General features: G+C 30.3%; 1 protein-coding gene across 1 annotated transcript in view; it reads left to right on the forward strand.

Moving 5' to 3' along the window:
* Positions 1–21,710, forward strand: part of HELRODRAFT_129255 (hypothetical protein) — a gene marked incomplete at both ends in the record, with an annotated part of 55,233 nt that extends 33,523 nt beyond the window's left edge. Inside the window, 2 exons of the mRNA XM_009012082.1 lie at positions 1,336–1,430; positions 21,623–21,710. Coding sequence (XP_009010330.1) covers positions 1,336–1,430; positions 21,623–21,710 — 183 coding nt within the window. The remainder of the gene's footprint in view (positions 1–1,335; positions 1,431–21,622) is intronic.

Here is a 21,710-nt window from a genome sequence, read left to right on the forward strand (position 1 = left end):
GAGCTGTATCCTCTATCCTTGCTGTTGCGAAATGACTTAAGGAGGAATACACNCTGTTTACATCAAATCTAGCTTTTTTTCTTTGTTTAAACACAAAGTTTGTGTATATATATTTATCACTATTGTGCACTGATTCGTATTCTTGTTTAAAGACTAATATATTTTGATTTTTCCAAAAGATTACGAGCAAAGCTGTTTCAAGTAGAATTGATTAATAACGTCCTAAAATACTTTTTATGTATCTTTGATGTTTTGAACACAAAATTTGTTACTCTTTTCTTTTCTCTGATATAATTTGAATGTTGACTATAGCCATCATTCATTTTGGATATTTTTGACGATTAAAGGGCATTGCACGATTTAATGCTCAAATAAAACTTGGAGCTGTTAAGTACGTAAAGGCTTGAGACAAAAATAGGTATATATCATTTTTACAACTCTATCAACAAGAAACTGCATAATTTGACTGGCTGAAAATTTATATTCATTGCAAGTTGAATACTTTTTTTAATCAAATGAGATATAAGAATTTCCAATAGTTTTGATTAATTTTTTTAATATGATACACGCTCTGGAATTGATCGATCGATCGATTGATTAATTGTTTATTGATTTGATTGATTAATTTATTGATTGATTGTTTGAGTGATTGATTAATTTGCTGATTTATTGATGAATTGGTTAATTGATCGATCAATTGATTGATAAATATATAGACGGAGTTATCGAATCATCAATTGATTGAACTTTCGTTCAAAGTTATTTTGTTAAAATTTTAAAGTTATCAGTGATTTTTATTTAACTTATCTCAATTTATTCTCACTATTTAAATAATATTATCATATCAAAAAGGTTTTCATACATATGTCTAGTTTTTGAACTAACCAACGTTTCTTGCTTTAAATATTTTTAGACTTAGAAAAATTTCATCTTGATTTTTTTGCGTTTGGATTTTTAGGTGTTTTTTCTTCCAACTAAATATCTCACTGACACAAGTAGCGATAACAGCTGTAGTTCAGAAGATGAAAAATATTTACCCAAAAAGAAGCGACAAGAAGAGAAAAAAACTGACGCTAACCTGACAAATCAGAAGCGTTATCAGGTATCTTTTGATTTATTTATTACAGCGATACTGTTTGTCTTTTGATATTTTGATAAATTTTGAAGTTTTATCATTTACATTTTTTAACAAAACCCAGACATTTCCTGTATATATTGCGAGTTCCGATTACAAAAATACGTTAGCCAAGTTGTCATCAGAAAAGTTGTCCACTCTTAACTACGATGATGAAATTGAGATTAAAGAAGATGACTTGTTTGAAGTAATAGATCGAGCGTACCCTGATCGGTGGTGGTGTCGTCAACTATATTTTCCCCACAGCGAAGGTTGGGTCCCGTCCAGATTTTTGGTACCTCAATTTGATAATTTTGTATGTGAAGTGAATGATTCAACAAACCAAAAAATATATAAGTGTAACGATTACTATGAAAATGATCCTTCGGTAGACATTTCAAGTCTTCCAAAACACCTAAACAATAAATATAATGAATTTCTCGAAAAACGAAAGTAAGTTTAATTATTATGTTACATTAATTGAATGGTCCTTTTTAATAAATAAATATTTGTTGAAATATTCATTCGAAAAATTAACCCTTTATTTTTTAATGCGGATCATTTGTATTTCATTTTTACCAACATCATCATTAAAATTTTATGTCTTCTTAACTTTTTTCAGTTGGTTAGCCATTGCGTTGTAAAATCACGTCTCACATCATTATTTCAGCGCGTTGAATAGGTTTTAATGCTATCTGTACAAAAAACGAAGATAGTCATGTCTTGTATGTATGACACTATGCTTGCGCATCCAAGCAGTGTGGCAACAATTCAACGTGCCACTTTATACGTAAAAAACATTTTATCGTTTTATCATTGAACAACATTTTATTAAATTGTAACTATTATATATATGCTTCGGTTTGAGTTCATCGGAGTTGGTCATATTTTTAAAAATTTTAAAAATTCATCCACAAAGGATTGTACAATCGTTAATGTTCAAACTTTTAATTTAATTACCAAAAATAAAATATTTATTTCTACAGAAATGCTTTGAAAGATTTTATAGACTCAGAGCATGAGTACATAAAAGATTTAACGTTCACGATGAACCATTATTACAAGTCTTTTGATGAAACACTGCCAGAATTGTTGTCAGGATCAAGAGATCTCATATTTTCAACGTTACCCGAGTTGTATGACTTTCATAAGAAGTAACTCGTTACTTTCTACACTTTTTATTTGTAGAAAATAATTATGCTAAACATTAATTAAATTGAAAAATTATTAACCATGTAAAGTATTAGTTAATGATTATCCATTAATTAATAGTGTGTTGTATTCTTCATTATAAAGCGTTTTCACAAAAGAAATCGGTCAAATAAGAAATGATTATGATGACATTGCTAATTTGTTTCTAAAAAACGTTTGTATATTCGTTTTCACAATTTGTATTTTTTGATAAAGACTTTTTGGTTTTTTAAATAGATGGTTTTTTCAACCTGGTAGATTGTTTAATTTCATGTAATTTCATTTATTTTTTTGACATTTGTTCAGAGAGAGTACTTTCAGCGATATGTTCTTTTCATAAAAAACAGACATGTTAGTGAAAGTGTGCTTCATCAAGACAGCTCAAAACAGTTTTTTAAAGTAACCATTTTTTAACTTTTTCAAAGCTTACTTAATTTAAATATATTTAATAGTTTTAGTAAGTATGATATTTAATTTTATGCTGGTCCTTCAGTTCAATTCTAGATTCAAGTAAGACGTGTACATATTTAAAACGAATGTGATAAAAATACATATCTAATGATTTAATTTAATAATTTATTGTTTTATTTTTTGGAATGATTAAATTGTGCTATATAAATAATTTCAATTATTGGTTATCTTTGTTATTTTTGCAGTATTTGTCATATTTGTAGAGACACATATTGTAGAGGTGAGAAGTGATTTAGAAGCCGTTCGATGGCAGAGTTGAGCAGTGAATTATTAGCGATCTTGCAACATTTAGTGCATTTTGGAATTTGCGAATAATTCATTGTTTCCATTACAGTTGGCATTCAAATAAACTTTTAAACAAGTCTTCATTTGAAGCAGTTGTGTTTATTGATCAGAAATCAGTAAACCTATAAAAGATCGATAACTTGAGATAGTGCAAGTTACAACACTAGAGTCAGAAACGGATTTTTGATAGATTAAAACCTTTTGTAATAGAAATGCCAGAAATAGAAGAACTCGATACAACAAATCTGAGGAAGGAACTACGAAAACGAAACCTCCACTCAAAAGGAACTGTTTGATAGTCATTTTTGTAAAGGTCACGATCCTGAAAAATTTAATTTTTCGGATCCTATAAAAGAAATAAATAGACGACTAGATTAAACTAGGGTACAATTTGACCATTCTAGTGTATATATTAATAACATTACTACCACCTAAGCCTGTTAGTCCTTATCATTGGCGTAATTTACTTATTCCGATGAATAGTGGCTAACCTATTCAAATGGACAATCTTCATTTTTGCTTGCTGTCTTTTATGACTTTGGATCCTGCCTTTTATCTTGTTAATGATCTTGTACCGACATTTCCAATTCCTTTGGAGTTCGGAATCCCCGTTTTCTGTGCCTTGGTTGTACAACCACACTAGGTTATTGCTTTTGAAACCCGCATTATTTTTTTTGGGTCTCGCCAGTTTTTGTTCTTTTGGTTTCTTTAGCTTAAGTAGACGTCATGGTGTTTTATTGATTTTGTTGGCACCATGGATATAATGGATATGGCATAATAATTGTTACCTGCCTAATAATTTTGCTCAGTTATAGGGAATTAAACGCGTAAACATTAATATTTTTTGTAGTAATGGACATTTTACTGATTTTTTACGATCAAACGTTTTACTATAGACAAATTTTTTAATTAAATGTCAATAAATTGGCAAAAAAACATTTAGAACGAAAATCGCTTAACAACCGGCTAAAAACTGTTTGTCTACTTTAATTTTTTAAATAAATGTCAATAAATTGGCAAAAACACATCTAGAACGATAATCGCTTAACAACCGGCTAAAAACTGTTTGTTTACTTTAATTTAAATTTACTTTTCAACAAATATTTGTTAGATTGACCTTGATGTTAAATATATATAAACAATGTATATATATATATATATATATATATATTTATAATATTCTATAAATTCTACCGAATGTTTGGCGTTAATATGTTTGTAGTTCGTTTTTTCAATTTTTCTCACTAAAGTTTTTTGGTGAACGTTTAGTTTATTAAAATTCAAAATAAACTTATTTTTCGAATTCATGCTGCAAATAAGGCCATATTTCGATTCCGAATGAATCATCATCAGAAAAGATTGAAAAGATTGTTAAAGGCAAATTACTACACACAGTCAATTACACAGCAATAACCTTCCTAGTACCAACAATCAAGATAACGACATCATCTTGTATTACAGAAATCACATGTCAACTGCTTACAAGGTAGATGAAGTTATTCTTAAACATATCATCAATAAAAATGTCACACCAACCAACCCAAATAGTAAAGTTAAACTCCGAATTTATTACAACAATAAAAAGACGTCTCACCTAATACTGAAAAACAACTGCAGTTCTAGAGATAACTCTGAGTTAAAGCGTAATCACGTAATATATGAATTTAATTGCGCCTTTGACGGCTGTGCACGTCAACATGACTCATATATCGGAATTACTACTACCTCACTGACTAGAAGGCTTACGATGCATAAACAGAGTGGTGCTATCAAATCTCATTTGGACTCAACACACTCAATCACAATTAGCCGTGAAATCCTCGACAGCAACACTAAAGTAATATACCAGAACTGCAACTACACGCATCTTAAAATTGCAGAAGCAGTCCTAATTGACATCAATAAACCAAAAATAAATATACAACAAAAAATGACAACCTCACTTCCAACCCGGCGCTTAACCAACAACGAAAAAAAGAAGTAATAAAAACTAGCATCGTAAATAGTGACAAAGAAGAATATGATGCTATCGATGAAGAAAAGGAGACCAAAGAAAATGACCAGCCAATAAAGAAACCTGACACCTAATTCGCATCAAAGTTCAATTTTACAACACCAAAGTTAATTTTTACAACGTCAAAGTTCATCTTGACAAAGTCAATATTTCCCTATATATACAGCAAGGAGCACTGATGATGATTCATTCGGAATCGAAATATGGCCTTATTTGCAGCATGAATTCGAAAAATAAGTTTAATTTGAATTTTAATCAACTAAACGTTCACCAAAAAACTTTAGTGAGAAAAATTGAAAAAACGAACTACAAACATATTAACGCCAAACATTCGGTAGAATTTATAGAATATAAATATATATATATATATATATATATATATATACCATCGTGAATTAATATAACTCATTTATAAGCATTCGTTTATGTGCACTCATACATGTACTTTTATAATTAGATATCATCAATATTTTAAAACTTCATATTTTTGGGACACCTTAATATATATATATATATATATATATATATATATATATATATATATATATATATATTTTACAATATTCTATAAATTCTACCGAATGTTTGATATTTTGTAGATACAGCGTTTGCTGTATTGATATCTCACCCCATTAAATATGTCTGTATGGTAACAGTAATTTACCTGCTAAATTTTAGCCCATTTGGACAATGTTTAGAGGTTCCCCAAGGGGTCGAAAGTTTCCGATTTTGGTGTTTGATCGTTCGCTACCAACTTTTGATACAGTGTTATATGATATGATTATAAATGTTTTATGATTTGTTTATACAAATGAAACAAAATATATAATTGTGAAAAAATATATAAATCTGCAATGCCTTTTATTTTTTAATTTCAAAAATTAGGTCAAAAATGATTGAAAAACAAGATTTTATTGAATTTCAGTTCGCTTGAATATTAATTAATGCAAATAATTCAAATTTTTGCTAGCAGTTCACGATTATATTCTACAAAGTTTTTTCTATGCTGTTCAACTACTTGAAGCAAAAATTGTTTCTGCTCTGCGTCTTTGGTGATTGTTTCATTGAAATGTTGTACCAACGCTACTCCCCGTTCTGCAGAGTCATTGATGCAAACCAGATTCTTTATAAACACTGCTGCAACTTGGAAATAAAGAGTATCTGACCAGTTTTCAACAAGTACATCAGGAAAACTGGCATCAATATTAGATGTTTCAAAAAATGTTTTAGACGCACGCAAATTGTCAAAACTTTGTGGTAGTGTTTTCATCAGATGTGGGCCTCGATCTGCTTGTATTGTGCGGACAAGATCAGTCTTTTCTTTGTCATACAGGAGAGATGAAAAAAGAACAAGAGTTGCCAATTCTGAACTCATGTACCAAAAATGACGCAGCATCATTTTTAATCGTCAAACCAAGAACTGCATCGTCATAGTCATGCAAACGCTGTATCAACAAAATATCATTTACAGGTGCATCAGCAGTGAGCCTGCATGAAAACCATGACTGAAGATAAACACAAATGATAAACCGATTCAAACGTTGAATACCTTGTAATTCTCGAGCTGTTTAAGTTAAAAATGGTTTTATTTACGGTGAATAATAGTTCAATTTTTAATGCGTAGATGGCTTTTGCCATCCATCGTGCCCTGTGCCGTGCACCAGGTTTGCGAATGGCTACATCAACCTGCAGTTCAGCTATTTGTGCAGCAAGAAGTAGAAACTCTAAATAGTCATCTCGAGAATGTCTGACCTCAAGTTGACATTTGATGAATGCTTTAATTGCATCTGAAACAATTATCAAAGGGGTTGATCTGGCTTCCGGTGTGTGATTCATTTCTGTCCATTTTTCACGAAACTTTTTGAAGAATAAAATTTCTGGTCCAGTGGATGTTCCAAGACAAACACTATATACACCGGCAAGCAGCACTTCAAACTTATGATGACGGCAAGCCATCCATACTAAATTACGTCCAATGGCTTTTTCTAGAAGAGTGCAAGCTTCATTGAGTTTTCCAGTATTGGAAGCTGTCGTGTCAAAGCACATGCCAATAACCATTGATTCACATTTTCAAGATTTTATATGTTCATGAACTGCATCAGCAGCTGCTCGTCTTAATCCAGATGCTAACCTTGGAACTCCAAGAAGTTTTGTACTGCCATCAACAAGTGATGAGAGCAGGACAGGTAACCAATCTACGTTGACAACACCAGTAACATAGCGAGTTGACTGGTTAAAAATATACATTTTTTGCATTCTCTAATAAAGATTATCATTCTACAGGTAATTGTTAATAATATTTTAAACTATAATTAATGTCTGCAGTGAGATAATTAAACTAGTTTGCATTTCTAGCTTTATTTCACTCATTTTGTGCATATTGTTTAAGATTATTGATATGGATTTTGAATTAACTCGATAGTAAAATTTTAAAAGCCCTTGGGGGACCTCTCAAACTTGTTCAAATGGGCTGTAACTTCACCAATTTAATTATTGTACCCAAGAGACACTTTTCAGAGGGTGAGACATCAACTAATTAACAAAAAAAATTTCCGTGCATTTCTGGAACACCCTAATATATATATATATATATATATATATATATATATATATATATATATATATATATATATATATATATATATAGACTGGAAGCAACATCGTAGACGACCACGATAATACAATAATATATGTATATAAACATATATGATAATTTTCATTATTTACAATGTAAAAATCAAGTAATTACCACAATGTGGAAATGCTCAACGATAACATTTTTTGCAGGAGTATGATTCATCGTATGGAAATCTTGGTGATGGAAAATTTTCTTTACTTCATTATATTAAAAGACCGGTCGAAAGATTGAATGAATATATACTCATTCTTAAAGACATTCTCCGGTAACATTTTTTAACTGAAATAAGATTTATAATTTATTCATTTTCACAAACGACGCAATTACTATCAATGCTTAACTCCAAATATTTTTTGTTCAGTTTATCTGTTTATTTGTGTGTGTGGTTTTTATTTCTCTGCTTGCTTTTTTGTTTGCTTGTTTTTTTTGGTAATTTAGAAATTTATCAATTTTTTGGTAACTTCTTATTAATCAATTAAGCTGAATTTTTGTACACCTGCTCATTTTTGGAGACAATGCATGAATTGAGTTAATTCGTTCAATATATAAATTAATAAAAATATTAAAAATTAATGGGTTTTGGGGTTTGTAGAGAAACATTAACGTTTATTAGGCTTCAAGACTAATACACACTAGATAGGATGCGCAATTTAATCATGAACTGTTTTACAACGATGTCTGTCATGAAACGTTTTTCTTTGTGTCGTCTAGCGTTCACACTATAATATGAATTTCATATTGCTGTTTTCGTAGTTCAACATAAAGAGTGTAATAAAATATAACAGCATTTCTGAACACTAATTAAAATAGTAAACTTAATCTTATTGCTGTTATACGTGTCAAATGCCGAACCGTTGTGTGTGTTGTGTCGTGTGTTGGTTGATGTCAAGTGCTGTTGTTGTTTGATGCGAGTAGCAACGTAACGTCATTCTGATTTAGTCGATCTACACTTGCGGAAAAATGATTCATCTTGTGACATTTGAAACACTGCTTGTTGCAAGCTTAACATTTTTTGATCCGTGTTCTGTTCCACAGTAATTACATTCATAAAATGTTTGCCGTTTTGCTGGTTCTTTGTATCTATTAATAACTCTTTTCTTGTTACTTTTGTTTTGTGGAATGAACTGTTGCTGTCTATTACTGTCTCTAAGAGAGTTTGAACGCCATCTACTTGATCTTGATCTACTGTTACATGATCTGCTATCAACACGATTTCTTGATTTCTCATCATTATAATGGTCTGATCTGCGGCTTTTTTCATAATCATAACCATCATTGCGACCATGCAAATTGTTCTCATTATCATCAACTCTTGCAAGTTTAGTATTATTAATTGACTCTTCTAATCTCATCTGCGTGTCAGCGATTTCAGTGTCATGAGATTTATGTAAACAATTGTATTCCACTAACCTCACTGCTTCATAAAGTTTGTCGATGTTGTTTCTTGTTTTCATGTTTTCTGATATCGTCACGTAGATCTCCGATGAGTGCAACGAAATAGTTGTAATCGTTCTTGTCGACATCTGCTTTGGAAGCTAAACAACTCATACGATAAAAGAAATCATCAATAGATTTGAATAATCTTTGTTTTTGCTGACCAAATATTTTTAAAATTTTTCCAACGCAAATTATTAGGATTGGGCTACTGATTGAATAATTTGTAGTGCTGCTTGTGGTTGTGAAATGGTTGACGTGGTTGTGTGCATTGTACTGATGTGTGGTTGAGTTGCGCTTGTGTTTACTGCAATGTGTTCTAATTGTGTTTGTGGTATTGCGGTAGATGTTTGTTGATCGTGATGTGGTGAAGATAAGGGCGATGAACAATGTGTAACGCCCATTTGTGGTGGATACAGTGGTGGATGTAATGATGTGTTCGGTGATGAAGGGGGTAGAGGGTAGGGATAAGGGGTTGAGGTGTTGATGGAACTTGGAAGTTGTTGGTTGTAAATTGCTAGTTGATGGTTGGATTAAATTAATAAACTTGAATTTCTTTAGTTTCTCTCGCTTTTTTGGTTTTTTGTTGTTGTGTGTTTTCTTTTCGAGAGGTGTTCAAGGAGGTTAAAGATTTTCTACCACATTATGTAGATTGAGTATGGTCGACTAATTATTTAATTGGTGACCGTAGTCAGGAACATGTATTGATTTTCAATACAAATGATAATTTGAATTTAAATCCTAATTATAAACGTAAGTTATTAAACGTATGAATTAAATAGAATGAACCGTAATCACTAAGCCTTAAGAAATGTTAAGTAATTAACGTGTCTTAAGTGTAAACGTAAGTCTTGAAATAAACGCCAAGTTTTCGAAGTAAAATTCAAAGTTCGAAGTGTTTGCAAAGCGTTTTACCAGCCTATTTAAAGGGGTGCTCCTGAGAACCATGCTTGTGTTGTACTAACTTGCATTTCGCAACGCTTGCTCGTCTCGCGTGACCTTCAACATTGAAGCTTAAATTCTTAAACTTATTTGTACTATTGCTCTATACAACACTGAGCTTCTACCTGCATTCCACTGCGCTTGCTCGTCTGCAGCTCAAAGCCGATATTTAAACTCTTATGCTAATTCCATCTAGCCACAAACTACTATAGAAGTTTTCATTATCATTACGTACTAACTTACTTTTGTTAGATTATTTTCTATCATAATTTATGACTTACATAATAATATTCCAATTGACCGAATGCTTCTTTATCCTTTATTAGATATTGGCAATTAAAAAGATAATTATACTATATATATTAATGCGACTTTGACATCATCATTGGATGCAGTAGATTGACCAATCAGTTCGTAGTTCCTAATTACAAATTATCGTTTTATTTATTGAATTTTTTAGTTATCTATTTAAAAGAGTCGCGTATAAAATTCAAAATTTAATGATCCAGTTGTGTCGTAGAATGTAATGCATCAACAATAATCAAAATGTTTATAAATATTCATGAATTGTTTTTTTATATATTATTTGAACCTTGCAAAAAATTAATATTTATAGATACACGATAAAGTTGAAACAAAATCCAGCACAGCTTGAACATGCTGTTAAGATGTTGCTTGACCTGTTTAAACAGGATGATGACCAGTTAACTGTAGATTATATATCAGGGTGTCCTCTGGACTTGTCATCTTTAGGACCTATTCAAAAACATGTTAGTTTAATTTTTTATATTTTTTCACATGTGGGGTTGTCCAAATAAGTGAAAGAGCCATCCATAACTCTGTAACATTTGATTGGGTTTTATGCAGACGGAATTTTCGACTATTACATAAACATGTGTACGCTCTTTATTAATAAAATGTTAGAAATCGCCAATTAACATTGTACAAATGATACAAAAGATATTTGAGTCTGATTGATTTTCTAAAAAAAAAGTATGAACGTCTCTGCAACAGCAGCGTGAATTACACTATGCAATAGCAGCGTGAATTACACTAGGCAATTAATAATATCATATCGTACTCACCTTCATAATCTGTTTCTCAGCCAAATCCTTCTTCATCCTATAACAAAAAAACACAGTTGGATAACAACTTTATCAAACTTCTCTGCGTAATCTTTGATAAACAATACCATTCTATTGTAGATAATTAAGTACCTGTTAAAAGTATTTCTTATAGGGCTTTTTTGGTTAGATCGTGAATGTTTCTTAGAATATTTTAACTCACTCTATTTTGGGCTTCTTGGTTCTACACTGTACCCTTTAATTTTTGTTGCTTGCATGGTTTCTCGTGCTCCTCTGTTCTTTTACATTTCTTTTTTTCTAAAACTTTTACATACACACTTACATTTCTTTAATATAGAACTTTCTTTTTGCTATCTCAATCTAAAATTTCTCCTAAATACCTTTTTGATCTTTTATCAAAACCTAAACGCTCTGATCTTAGATCTTCGTCTCATTCTGACTATTTCATAATATCTGTTAAATAATCGTATGTTAATCTGCTTTCGTTTACTCTGGTCTATTTTATGAAATTTTTTACCTGTTGCTCTTATTTTTTTTATAAATCACTTTCATTATTTAAGACAGTTTAATAATTTTCTAATTAAATGTGGTTGACTCAATGATTGGCTGATAAATTGTTTTATACANAATATTTTAAACATAATTTCATTCTTTGTTTAATTATTTGATTTTTGTGTTTGCTTTTTTTATTGCTTGTTTAGATGCTTCTTTGGTTTTTCATGCTCATTTGATTAGTTATTTGATCTTACGATACTTGCGTAATCGACTTAATTCTTGCTTATTTAAATATTGATGTTTGTTCTATGTGTGTTTGATTATTACTTGATTTTTGTACGTTTGTTAGTTTCGTTTTGTTATTTTATTATTTATTTTTTTGTTTAATTTTTTTTATTTCTTCATCATTGTTTGTTTTGCATACTTTGTGTTGAGCCCAGTTGAATGTTTAAAAATTTGCTTATATAAATTAGATTGATTATAATTTTATAATTTAGATTGATCACTTTGTAGGGATCAAACATTCATTTATAAACTATCTCGCATATTAATTATTATTAAAGATTATTGCAATTTCAATGTTACTTAATCTATGTTAATTTTTATGTCTTTGCTTTTCTCTCGATTTCTTCCCTTTTTGCCTGATAGCTTGTAAACAAAAAAACGGTTTGAGATTCACGTTAAAGAAAAGTTAATATTTTATTACGCCTGATTTGTGTTTGTTTTATTTATTTTAACTATACAACAAGGTGTCTTGTTAATAGCAGAAGTTCGTACTAACAAATTGGTGACCTCCGACGCGATCTGAACGAAAATCCGACGTGATCTGAACAAAAATCCGACGTGATTTGAACGAAAAGCCGACGTGATTTGAACGAAAATCCCACGTGATTTTGAACAAAAATCCGACGTAAAAAGAAATACGAAGATCCACGTGGTTAGATCAAAACGAAAACAAAATGTTTCAACCAAATGATGACCCGATCGCCATATTACCTCTTTTTAAGAAAACAGCGTCAACAGATTGGTTCGAGAATTCCGAAATGCAATTTCAATTGCAAAACGTGATGTGTAAAACAACAAGATTCTATCACGTAATAATTTCCCTGCCGTTGGATATAGTCTCAAATTTGTCATTAAAAGTGCAAAGAGAAACAGATTACGACGCTCTAAAAGCAGAGTTATTATCAACTTTCAAACAAACCAAACCAGAGCAATTCCAAGAAAAAGAACCTTTTAAAATAAATTTGAATCTGATGAATGTAAACAAAATTGAAGAGAGGCAGCCACCAGAAGAGTCCAATAAAATAAAAGTTGTCCTGAGCAAGAACAAAGATGAAAATGACATCCAACAATCACAACAGCAAAACGCTGAGCAGAATGTTACCATTCTATCGGCAAATTCGCACATGAACGATTCTCTCCTTCCAGTTTTCTCTCTTCCTTTTCCTTTTCAACAGCAGCAGCAGCAAGATCATCACAGAAAGAGAAAAGCAGAGCATAGCTCATCGTCCTCACATACATCTCATTCTAGAAATCGTTTGCAGCTGGACAGAAGGTTGCATGAGAGGCCAGAACAAAATCTGAACCAGCAACAAAAACGGCAACCGCGTTTTCAGCAACCACGCCATCATCAACATCTCATGAAACAAGATAAAAGTTAACCAAATTATCAGTGACAAAAGCAACATCATTACGAGAAACAAGTTAAACGCCAGCGATATCAGTACCAACAATCACATCTTCAAAGAAGAGTGGAAAAATCAAATTCAACTCGAAAAACAAACATTTTTCTATTTGAATGGCTCCGCCTCTTGCGAGGGAATATTGTGAAAATAAAATATCTCTAGCAATAGCAGTAACAGGAACCAACTTATTATTACCAAGTCGATTTTTATTCCCAGATTTAAATGAAGATATAACATCTAATCAAATCAAACAACTAGCGAAAGAAATGTTTAAACTTAATGACTACTTAACAACTAACAATCAACATCACTCTACCCCAAAGCTTACGCACCAAATGGCCTTTCAAACAGTAGTCACGTATGGTTAAGAGTAGATCGAGTACGTCGTCCACTGGAATCACCATATACAGGCCCTTTCAAAGTTATTGAATTGTTACCAGAAAATTTTCAGAATGTGTCAATTGATCGATTAAAGCCATCTTGTTTAGCATTACCTCTAACAGCCAAAACCAGAATAAACAACATGAATAGTTCGACAACGAACAACAAACTTTTTACAACAGATTCAACAAAACCAGCAACATCAGACACAAAATCTACTAAAACACCAGAAACAGCAACAACAACATCAGGCGCAACAACAACACAAGAAACAAGACCGACGTCAACCAAATCCGAACAAACAACCCAACACTCCAGAAAAGGAAGGCGAATAACATTCAACAAACGAAATGAATATTTTTATTTTTAAACGGCTCCGCCTTTTGTGGTAGAGTATTGTAGGGATCAAACATTCATTTATAAACTATCTCACATATTAATTATTATTCAAGATTATTGCAATTTCAATGTTACTTAATCTATGTTAATTTTATGTCTTTGCTTCTCTCTCGACTTCCATTTTTTTTCCCGAAAGCTTGTAAACGAAACGGTTTGAGATTCACGTGGGAATAGAAATAATATTTTATTACGCCTGAATTGTGTTTGTTTTATTTATTTTAACCCACAACAAGATGTCTTGTTATTAGCATAAGTTCGTACTAACAACTTAATTCTCCACAATCACGTTTCTGACATCTTATAGGTATGCAATTTCCATTTATATGCTTTTCGCACGTCTGGCATCTCTTGACGAGCAAGATTGTCATGTCGTTTAGTCTTTGCTTAATTTTTACTATTCGCTTTTTTAGTACTGGCCAATTCACAATGCGAGTACAGCTCTTCGAATCATTACATTGGCTTCCGACACAGGAACGAGTTATCTACAAAATAACCATCATTACGTTTGAAACCGTAAGATCAAAGTTTTCTACTTATCACAAAAGCAATCAAGACTTACGTTCATCATCATTCTCTTCCCTCAACATTCAAGTGGCAATATCACATTTTGCCACGGTCACGGGTCACTGTTTCGCCGCTTCACACTTGCGGAAAGACCAGTCTGCGGAGCTCAGAATAAAATTGTAAATCATTCTTGACATTCAAAGAATGAAGGAAATACTGAAAGCACATCAATTTGCAGGCTTCAATCATCTATGAAGCAGCTGTGCAACTGAAGCTATATAAATCTTTATTATTATTAAAATTTTGGATTTTTCATAGTTTTGTAAACAGGTGAAAAAATGTAATTGCTCGACTGTATTTAATTTTTAATATTAAATGATTCTTAACAATTTTTTAATAAGTTATAAACTAAAATACTATTGGAAAATTTTCTAACTATGTTGCATATTTTTTTAAATTCATATTTTCAACCGTTAACAGGATGATTTCAGAATAACAAACCCATCTGATACTTTGTCACCAATTGAAGGTTACCACATTTTTCTCTTCAAAGAAAAACTCATCATCACAAAAAAGAAACAGTCTGATTGTTTGGGAGAATTACCCACCTACGATTTCGTATCCATATACAACGTATATAAATTTTTGATTGTCGATAAATTTCATTCACACATTTACTTTGGTAATTCAATCTTAGATAATGTAATTAATTTTAAACAGCTGCAGGATTTTCTGCTTCGAGATCATGCGGAAGATGATAAAAAGTTTGAACTTTGTTTTAAAGATTTTAGCAAAGGAACAATACTATTGAAAACAAGGTCAAGTCACATTAAAAAAGCTTGGGAAGATATTCTTGGTAGATGGATGTCTTTGTGGGAAGAAAAACCAAATTTTATTTCTAGATTGGAGAGATGCGATTGCACTGGTTCGTTCAAATTTTACACATACACACAAACACACATTTTTTTATTATTTTTAAAAAAAATCAAAATTTGACAGACGCATGCAAAGCAATAATTTAGAAAGAAAAAAAAGAATAAATAAATAACGGAGAAAAAGATGTTTAAACATAAAAAGTATTGAAAATAAAATAAAGTATCACTAAAAAAAGTCAAATGAATAAAGTAATTTTATAACGGACTAGATAAAGAATTATTGAGTTAGGGATCGATAAGAAAAAAACTAGTTTGAGTAAAAGATAAAGTTTTATTGAGTGCTGATGCTGATATATTTAAAGTTTGTTGTGATGGAAGTCTTTATATATATATATTATATATATATATATATATATATATATATATATATATATATATATATATATTTGACATTTGACATTTTTATTTCATCAAATCAAAACAAAGAAATCAAAGAAATGATATCAATGAAAAGAAATGATCTGGAAATCGAAAAGAAAATATGGTTTTCTTGTAATGATTACCAGTGACAGTTGTAAAAATGAGAACATATTTTAAATATTTTAGTGCATGTAAACTCACATTCATATTACAAATCCTATATATATATATATATATATATATATATATATATATATATATATATATATATATATATATATATATATATATATATATATATATATATATATATATATATATATATATATATATATATATATATATATATATATATATATATATATATATATATATATATATATATATATATATATATATATATATATATATATATATATATATTCGATTAAAACTGTCAGAAAAGCAATCATCAAAGGTGATCCATAACAATTTTCTTATTTCATGACGTCGAAAGTGTTTAATTTTCAACATAGTTGTAAAATATAGAAATTTATATCAATGTTGAATTCATTTATCTACGCAGAAAATATGCCGGTAAAGTTTTTTTGCAAAGTAGAAGGCCAGCCCATGCCTGACGTATCTTGGTACCTCAATAACGTTCAATTGACAAATAGCGATGACTTTATCATATATTCTGATTTTGATGAATACTATTTGTACATACCTGTCGCTAAATTGAGAATGAATGGCAAAATTAGCATTGAAGCAAAAAACTTACATGGAAAAGCTGAATGTTCAGCAGATTTGTGTGTCAATGGTTGGTTAAAGTTCATCTACTGCTTTAAATTTTTAACATTTCACAACATAGTAAATGTATATAATATGTAATTCATTTTTTTTTTGTCTTTAATCTATTAAATAATTTAATCGTTATAAATATTTTTAGCGATATTTATTTAATACCTTAACTTAAAACTAGTACGAAAACTTTTTAATTACATTTTTAGAAGAAATAAGCAGCCCGTCTTTCACTTCTGATCTTGAAAATATTGAAATAAAGCTGGGGGAAAGTGCCAAATTTACCTGCAGAGTGACAGGAAAGCCAACACCTAATCTGCAGTGGTCAGTTTATGAAAAAAAAATTATTATCAATATTAAAAAATTGAAAGTAGACTTATATCTATTTATTCCATTCATTCGTCGTTCGTTTGTTTGTTCGTTCAAATTCACTCCTAAAAATTTTTCGGATGAAATTTACATTACTTACGAAAATTTAGTTTAAAACAGTGCATTACATATCGCAATGATACAACTTACCAAACTATACACATACAAAACGGTATAATTCAATGAACAAATTCATCAACAAAACTAGCTTTTCACAAACAGTACCTTATCTACATAAAAAATATCAATGATAAAACATCTAAGAATTGTAAGAATGAATTCATGCTCAATCTATTTAATTATTTAACAACAATTTACTTAAAAAATGAAGAAATTTTAAATCGGTCAAGTTTTAATTTTTGAGACTACTGCTGATAGCAAAACTGTCTTTTGTAAATTACTTGATTAAATCTGTTTTTAATTAAGGCCAATATTTAGATTGAAATGTTCTACCAACGTTTTAACAATATAATTTTAAAAAAAGTAAATTTAACTGCTGTTAGAAGAAATGGCTTCAATTGTTAATTTAATGTTAAGTAGGATGAATTCCAATTGCTCGTTTCTGAATATTTATTAGCGAGTGTCATTGTTCTATGAGTATTGATTCGACTAGTCGTAAATTATAATGGATGTTATTGTAATGTAAGATTTCAACATTGTGGTTCAAGATTTGTCTAGTAATTTTAGTTTTGTGTTTCTCTTTCATGTGATTCTTTATTTGAAATAATGGTGCCACACTTACCAATATTACTTTTGAACAAATATATTAGATGGCTATGATCCATTATCAAGTCTGGTTTACTAGTGCAGTTGTTTTTAAACACAAGAGATGACGTTCTTTGGTTGGAGTAGTACATTTGTAGTTTAATTCTATCGTTTTCGTTAATTAGCTTGGACGTAATTTTTTATGATTCTTTTCATGATTTTTTTATCCCGTTCGAATGTGGTTGACATGTGATTCTTATAATATATTGCTATTTGTTCTTTGCGTTCTATTATTTTCTGAATCATGGAATTTTTGTATCCATTATTTATGAGTAGTTAAGTGATTCTATCTAGTTCTGTTATCTAGTTATGTTGCTTATATCAGAAGAGTGCGTGTAGGCTCGGTTTACAAAAGCAGAAATCGTGCTCTACAGATTTTTTGACAACATCCACTATTGCCATTGAGGCAAAAACCTTTGTTTGTTGCTTTGGTGTATACTGAGGTTTTAAATTCATTTTGCACATTTTGTATTAGTACGTCTATGAATGGTAGTTAATTATCAGTTGGTTTTTCCATTGTGAACTTCAATTTTGACACTAATTTCATTTTACTTAGACCAAAGGTATTAACAAATCATATCAGGCGGCGCGATGGTATAATGGCTAAAGTGCCTGGCATTGTTGATACAGTGTCCGGGGTGGAATGCAAAAAGATCTCCGCCTATCACATGCAAAAGTGTGTGATGAGTTGATTCACGTGTATTTATGCACCGTGTGTTTGTCGTAATAATGATAATGCGCTTCAGTCACTTGCCATGGCGCTATATAAAATGAAATCCATATTAATGCTCAAATTCCATTAAAAAAAACGTTGTTAATAAAGTTAACCCTATCTTGGTCTAATCACATCCTATTTATCTTAAAAAAATTACAAAATATTTAGCTTTGATTTATCGGATATGACTTGTGAAGGACTTAATATTATACGATTAATTTTTATGTTACATAGTTAGTTATATTTTTAAACCGTTTCAAATAATGTAACGTTTTTATTTAGTTAATTTTCTATTGTTGTTTATTTTCTTTTTTAGCCTTTAACATTTTTTTCATTTATATCGTTTTGGATAATATAGATTGTGTTCTGTTTTGGGTGACTATACAATCTCTTGGGGCTTCTGGATCTCCCTGCTTTTATGCAAAATAAAATCTTTTTTGAATTTAATATAAGAAATATCACCGCATTTTTGGCTTTAATCTGTTTCTGGTACCATAAATTATATATATATATATATATATAACGCCAAACATTCGGTTGAATTTATTGAATATTGTAATATATAACGCCAAACATTTGGTTGAATTTATTGAATATTGTAATATATATATATATATATATATATATATATATATATATATATATATATATCAACTGATCTTATAATTTGGCGGAAAAAATTGATGGCCAAGAAAGCAACGTCCTAACTCCGGGAACGTCTCTGAACGCTAAACAAAGATTGATCGAATCGATTGATATATAAGAAGCTTTCAGCCGAATGCATGTTTCAAATCAGGAAAATCAATCAAACTCGACGATCCCTAGATACATCCACGTTGCAGACGTTGGTTCATGCATTTGTGCACTTGCGCGTCGACTAATGCAACAGATGTTTTATGACTTACCTGATCGATCCTTGGCTGTACTTCAATCAATTCAGAATGGAGCTTTAAAATACGACAATGTGTCTCCAATATTGAAGAAACTTCATTGGCTAACCGTCGACAAAAGAGTGTTGTTCAAAATTTCAACACTTGTCTACAAGTCTATCAACTGTCTAGCTCCATCTTATTTGTCTGACAGGTTCAAAAAGAGATCTTCAAAAGCATCTGGAGCACACTTGAGATCCGATGTTTCAATATTGCTGTTGGTCCCAACAAAGAGTTTCCGTAAAGGCTTTCGTAATATTGCTGTTTCTGGACCAACTGTTTGGAACAACCTGCCTGCTTCTTAATGTGTTGTTTCATTGACAAACCTGAATCAATCATGAAGCCCAGATTAGCTGCTGTCTGACAAAATGGGATGACCTCATCATTAACAGTTATTGAATTTATATCTATTTTTGAAAATTGCTGCCATGTTCCAATTAGTAAAAAACAGTCTTGTTTTGGTTTAGTTTTAAACCATTGTTTTGCATCCACTTATTGACCCCAGACAAACATTCAACTAATTTGTCCAATTCTGATTTAAAAGAATCTGGTCAATATTTCCCTATATATACAACAAGGAGCACTGACGATGATTTATTCGGAATCGAAATATGGCCTTATTTGCAGCATGAATTCGAAAAATAAGTTTATTTTGAATTTTAATAAACTAAACGTTCACCAAAAAACTTTAGTGAGAAAAATCGAAAAAACGAACTACAAACATATTAACGCCAAACATTCGGTAGAATTTATAGAATATTTTAATATATATATATATATATATATATATATACTGTGTAAATATATATAAATATATATATATATATACTGTGTAAATATATATAAATATATATATATATATATATATATATATATATATACAGTATTGTTGTCGAATATTAGATTTATTGTTATTATTAGTATTATAATTAATAGTTATAAAATAGTCAATGTTGTTGAGGCCTTGCTACTCGGTTAATAGAATATTTTTAATTTTTTTAGTGACCGGGATTTTTCATTTGAAATAAAATTGTACGGAATCCAAAGTTATAGCCTTCACAATAAATCCGCTATTGGCCAAAAATAAACATATAGTGGTAGATTTAGAGAGGAGGGGGGTGGCGGAGGGAGCAATATCAAAAAGTAGCGTTTTTGACGAAAAATGTTGATTGATAAGCCTAACAAAACCGGTCGTCAGCGTAACCTAGAAATGTTTTCAAAAATTCTCCCCAGTAAATCCTGATATATGTTCGAAATTTTCCTCTTTCTGATCAGCGACGTTTAAACATTTTCAAATATATATATTCACAATTTCACAATTCACAATTCGTTTATTTATCAAACCAGTAAAGATTTGACCTGGAAGATTAAAAATCTTGTATAAGCCACCAGTTCAGAGTATACGAAAAATTGGAAAAGGGTATATTATATATAATATATATAGTTCTGATTATGTCAAACATGATAACAGAAAACCGTTAGATTGAAATTCAATAAAAAAAATACATAAAAAAAACAAAAATAAAAGGAAAAGAACGACTCTTGATATAATACATAAATATAAGATAACACCAAAATAATAACACTTAATAACTTGCAGTAGAAAAAAATTGCATGAAATAAACTGTTTCAATTCTTCAAATATATTAAGTAATGTATACCTACATATATATATATATATACATATATATATAACAATAAAATCCAACTCTACAAAACTTTTACGTCCATTACCTTCAGCTGGCAACAATTTTTTTTTAAAGTTTTTCTAGAGCTTCGCTTTTCTTTTTTTCAGAGTTCTAGCCCTGACATTAATACTTTTCATCAAATTTATATGAAATTATAAAGTTAAGTAAATGACGACTTAATGTGCACGATTAAAAGACCGTTTTCTTTATTTTCGGAATTATTGTTATGAATTCATTGCATCATATTCATTGCAAATATAATATTATGCTGAGTTCCAAGATCAGTTCTATTGAAATCAATCAGATATTCAATGTAATTTCTAAACCTCTATATACAAATAAAATATATTCATCAGGTTCAAAGACGGTTGCCTTTTGAACATTTCGGGAAATATAAAGTTAATATGGGCTGACCCTTACACATCTGTTTTGACCATTAGTCACGTCAGAAAAGAAGATGCGGGAGTTTACGAATGTAAAGCTACCAACAAAATCGGTTCCACTTTTTCGAAAGCTTGCCTTTTTATA

Source organism: Helobdella robusta (assembly GCF_000326865.2).
Source record: "Helobdella robusta unplaced genomic scaffold HELROscaffold_10, whole genome shotgun sequence".
Classification (NCBI taxonomy): domain Eukaryota; kingdom Metazoa; phylum Annelida; class Clitellata; order Rhynchobdellida; family Glossiphoniidae; genus Helobdella; species Helobdella robusta.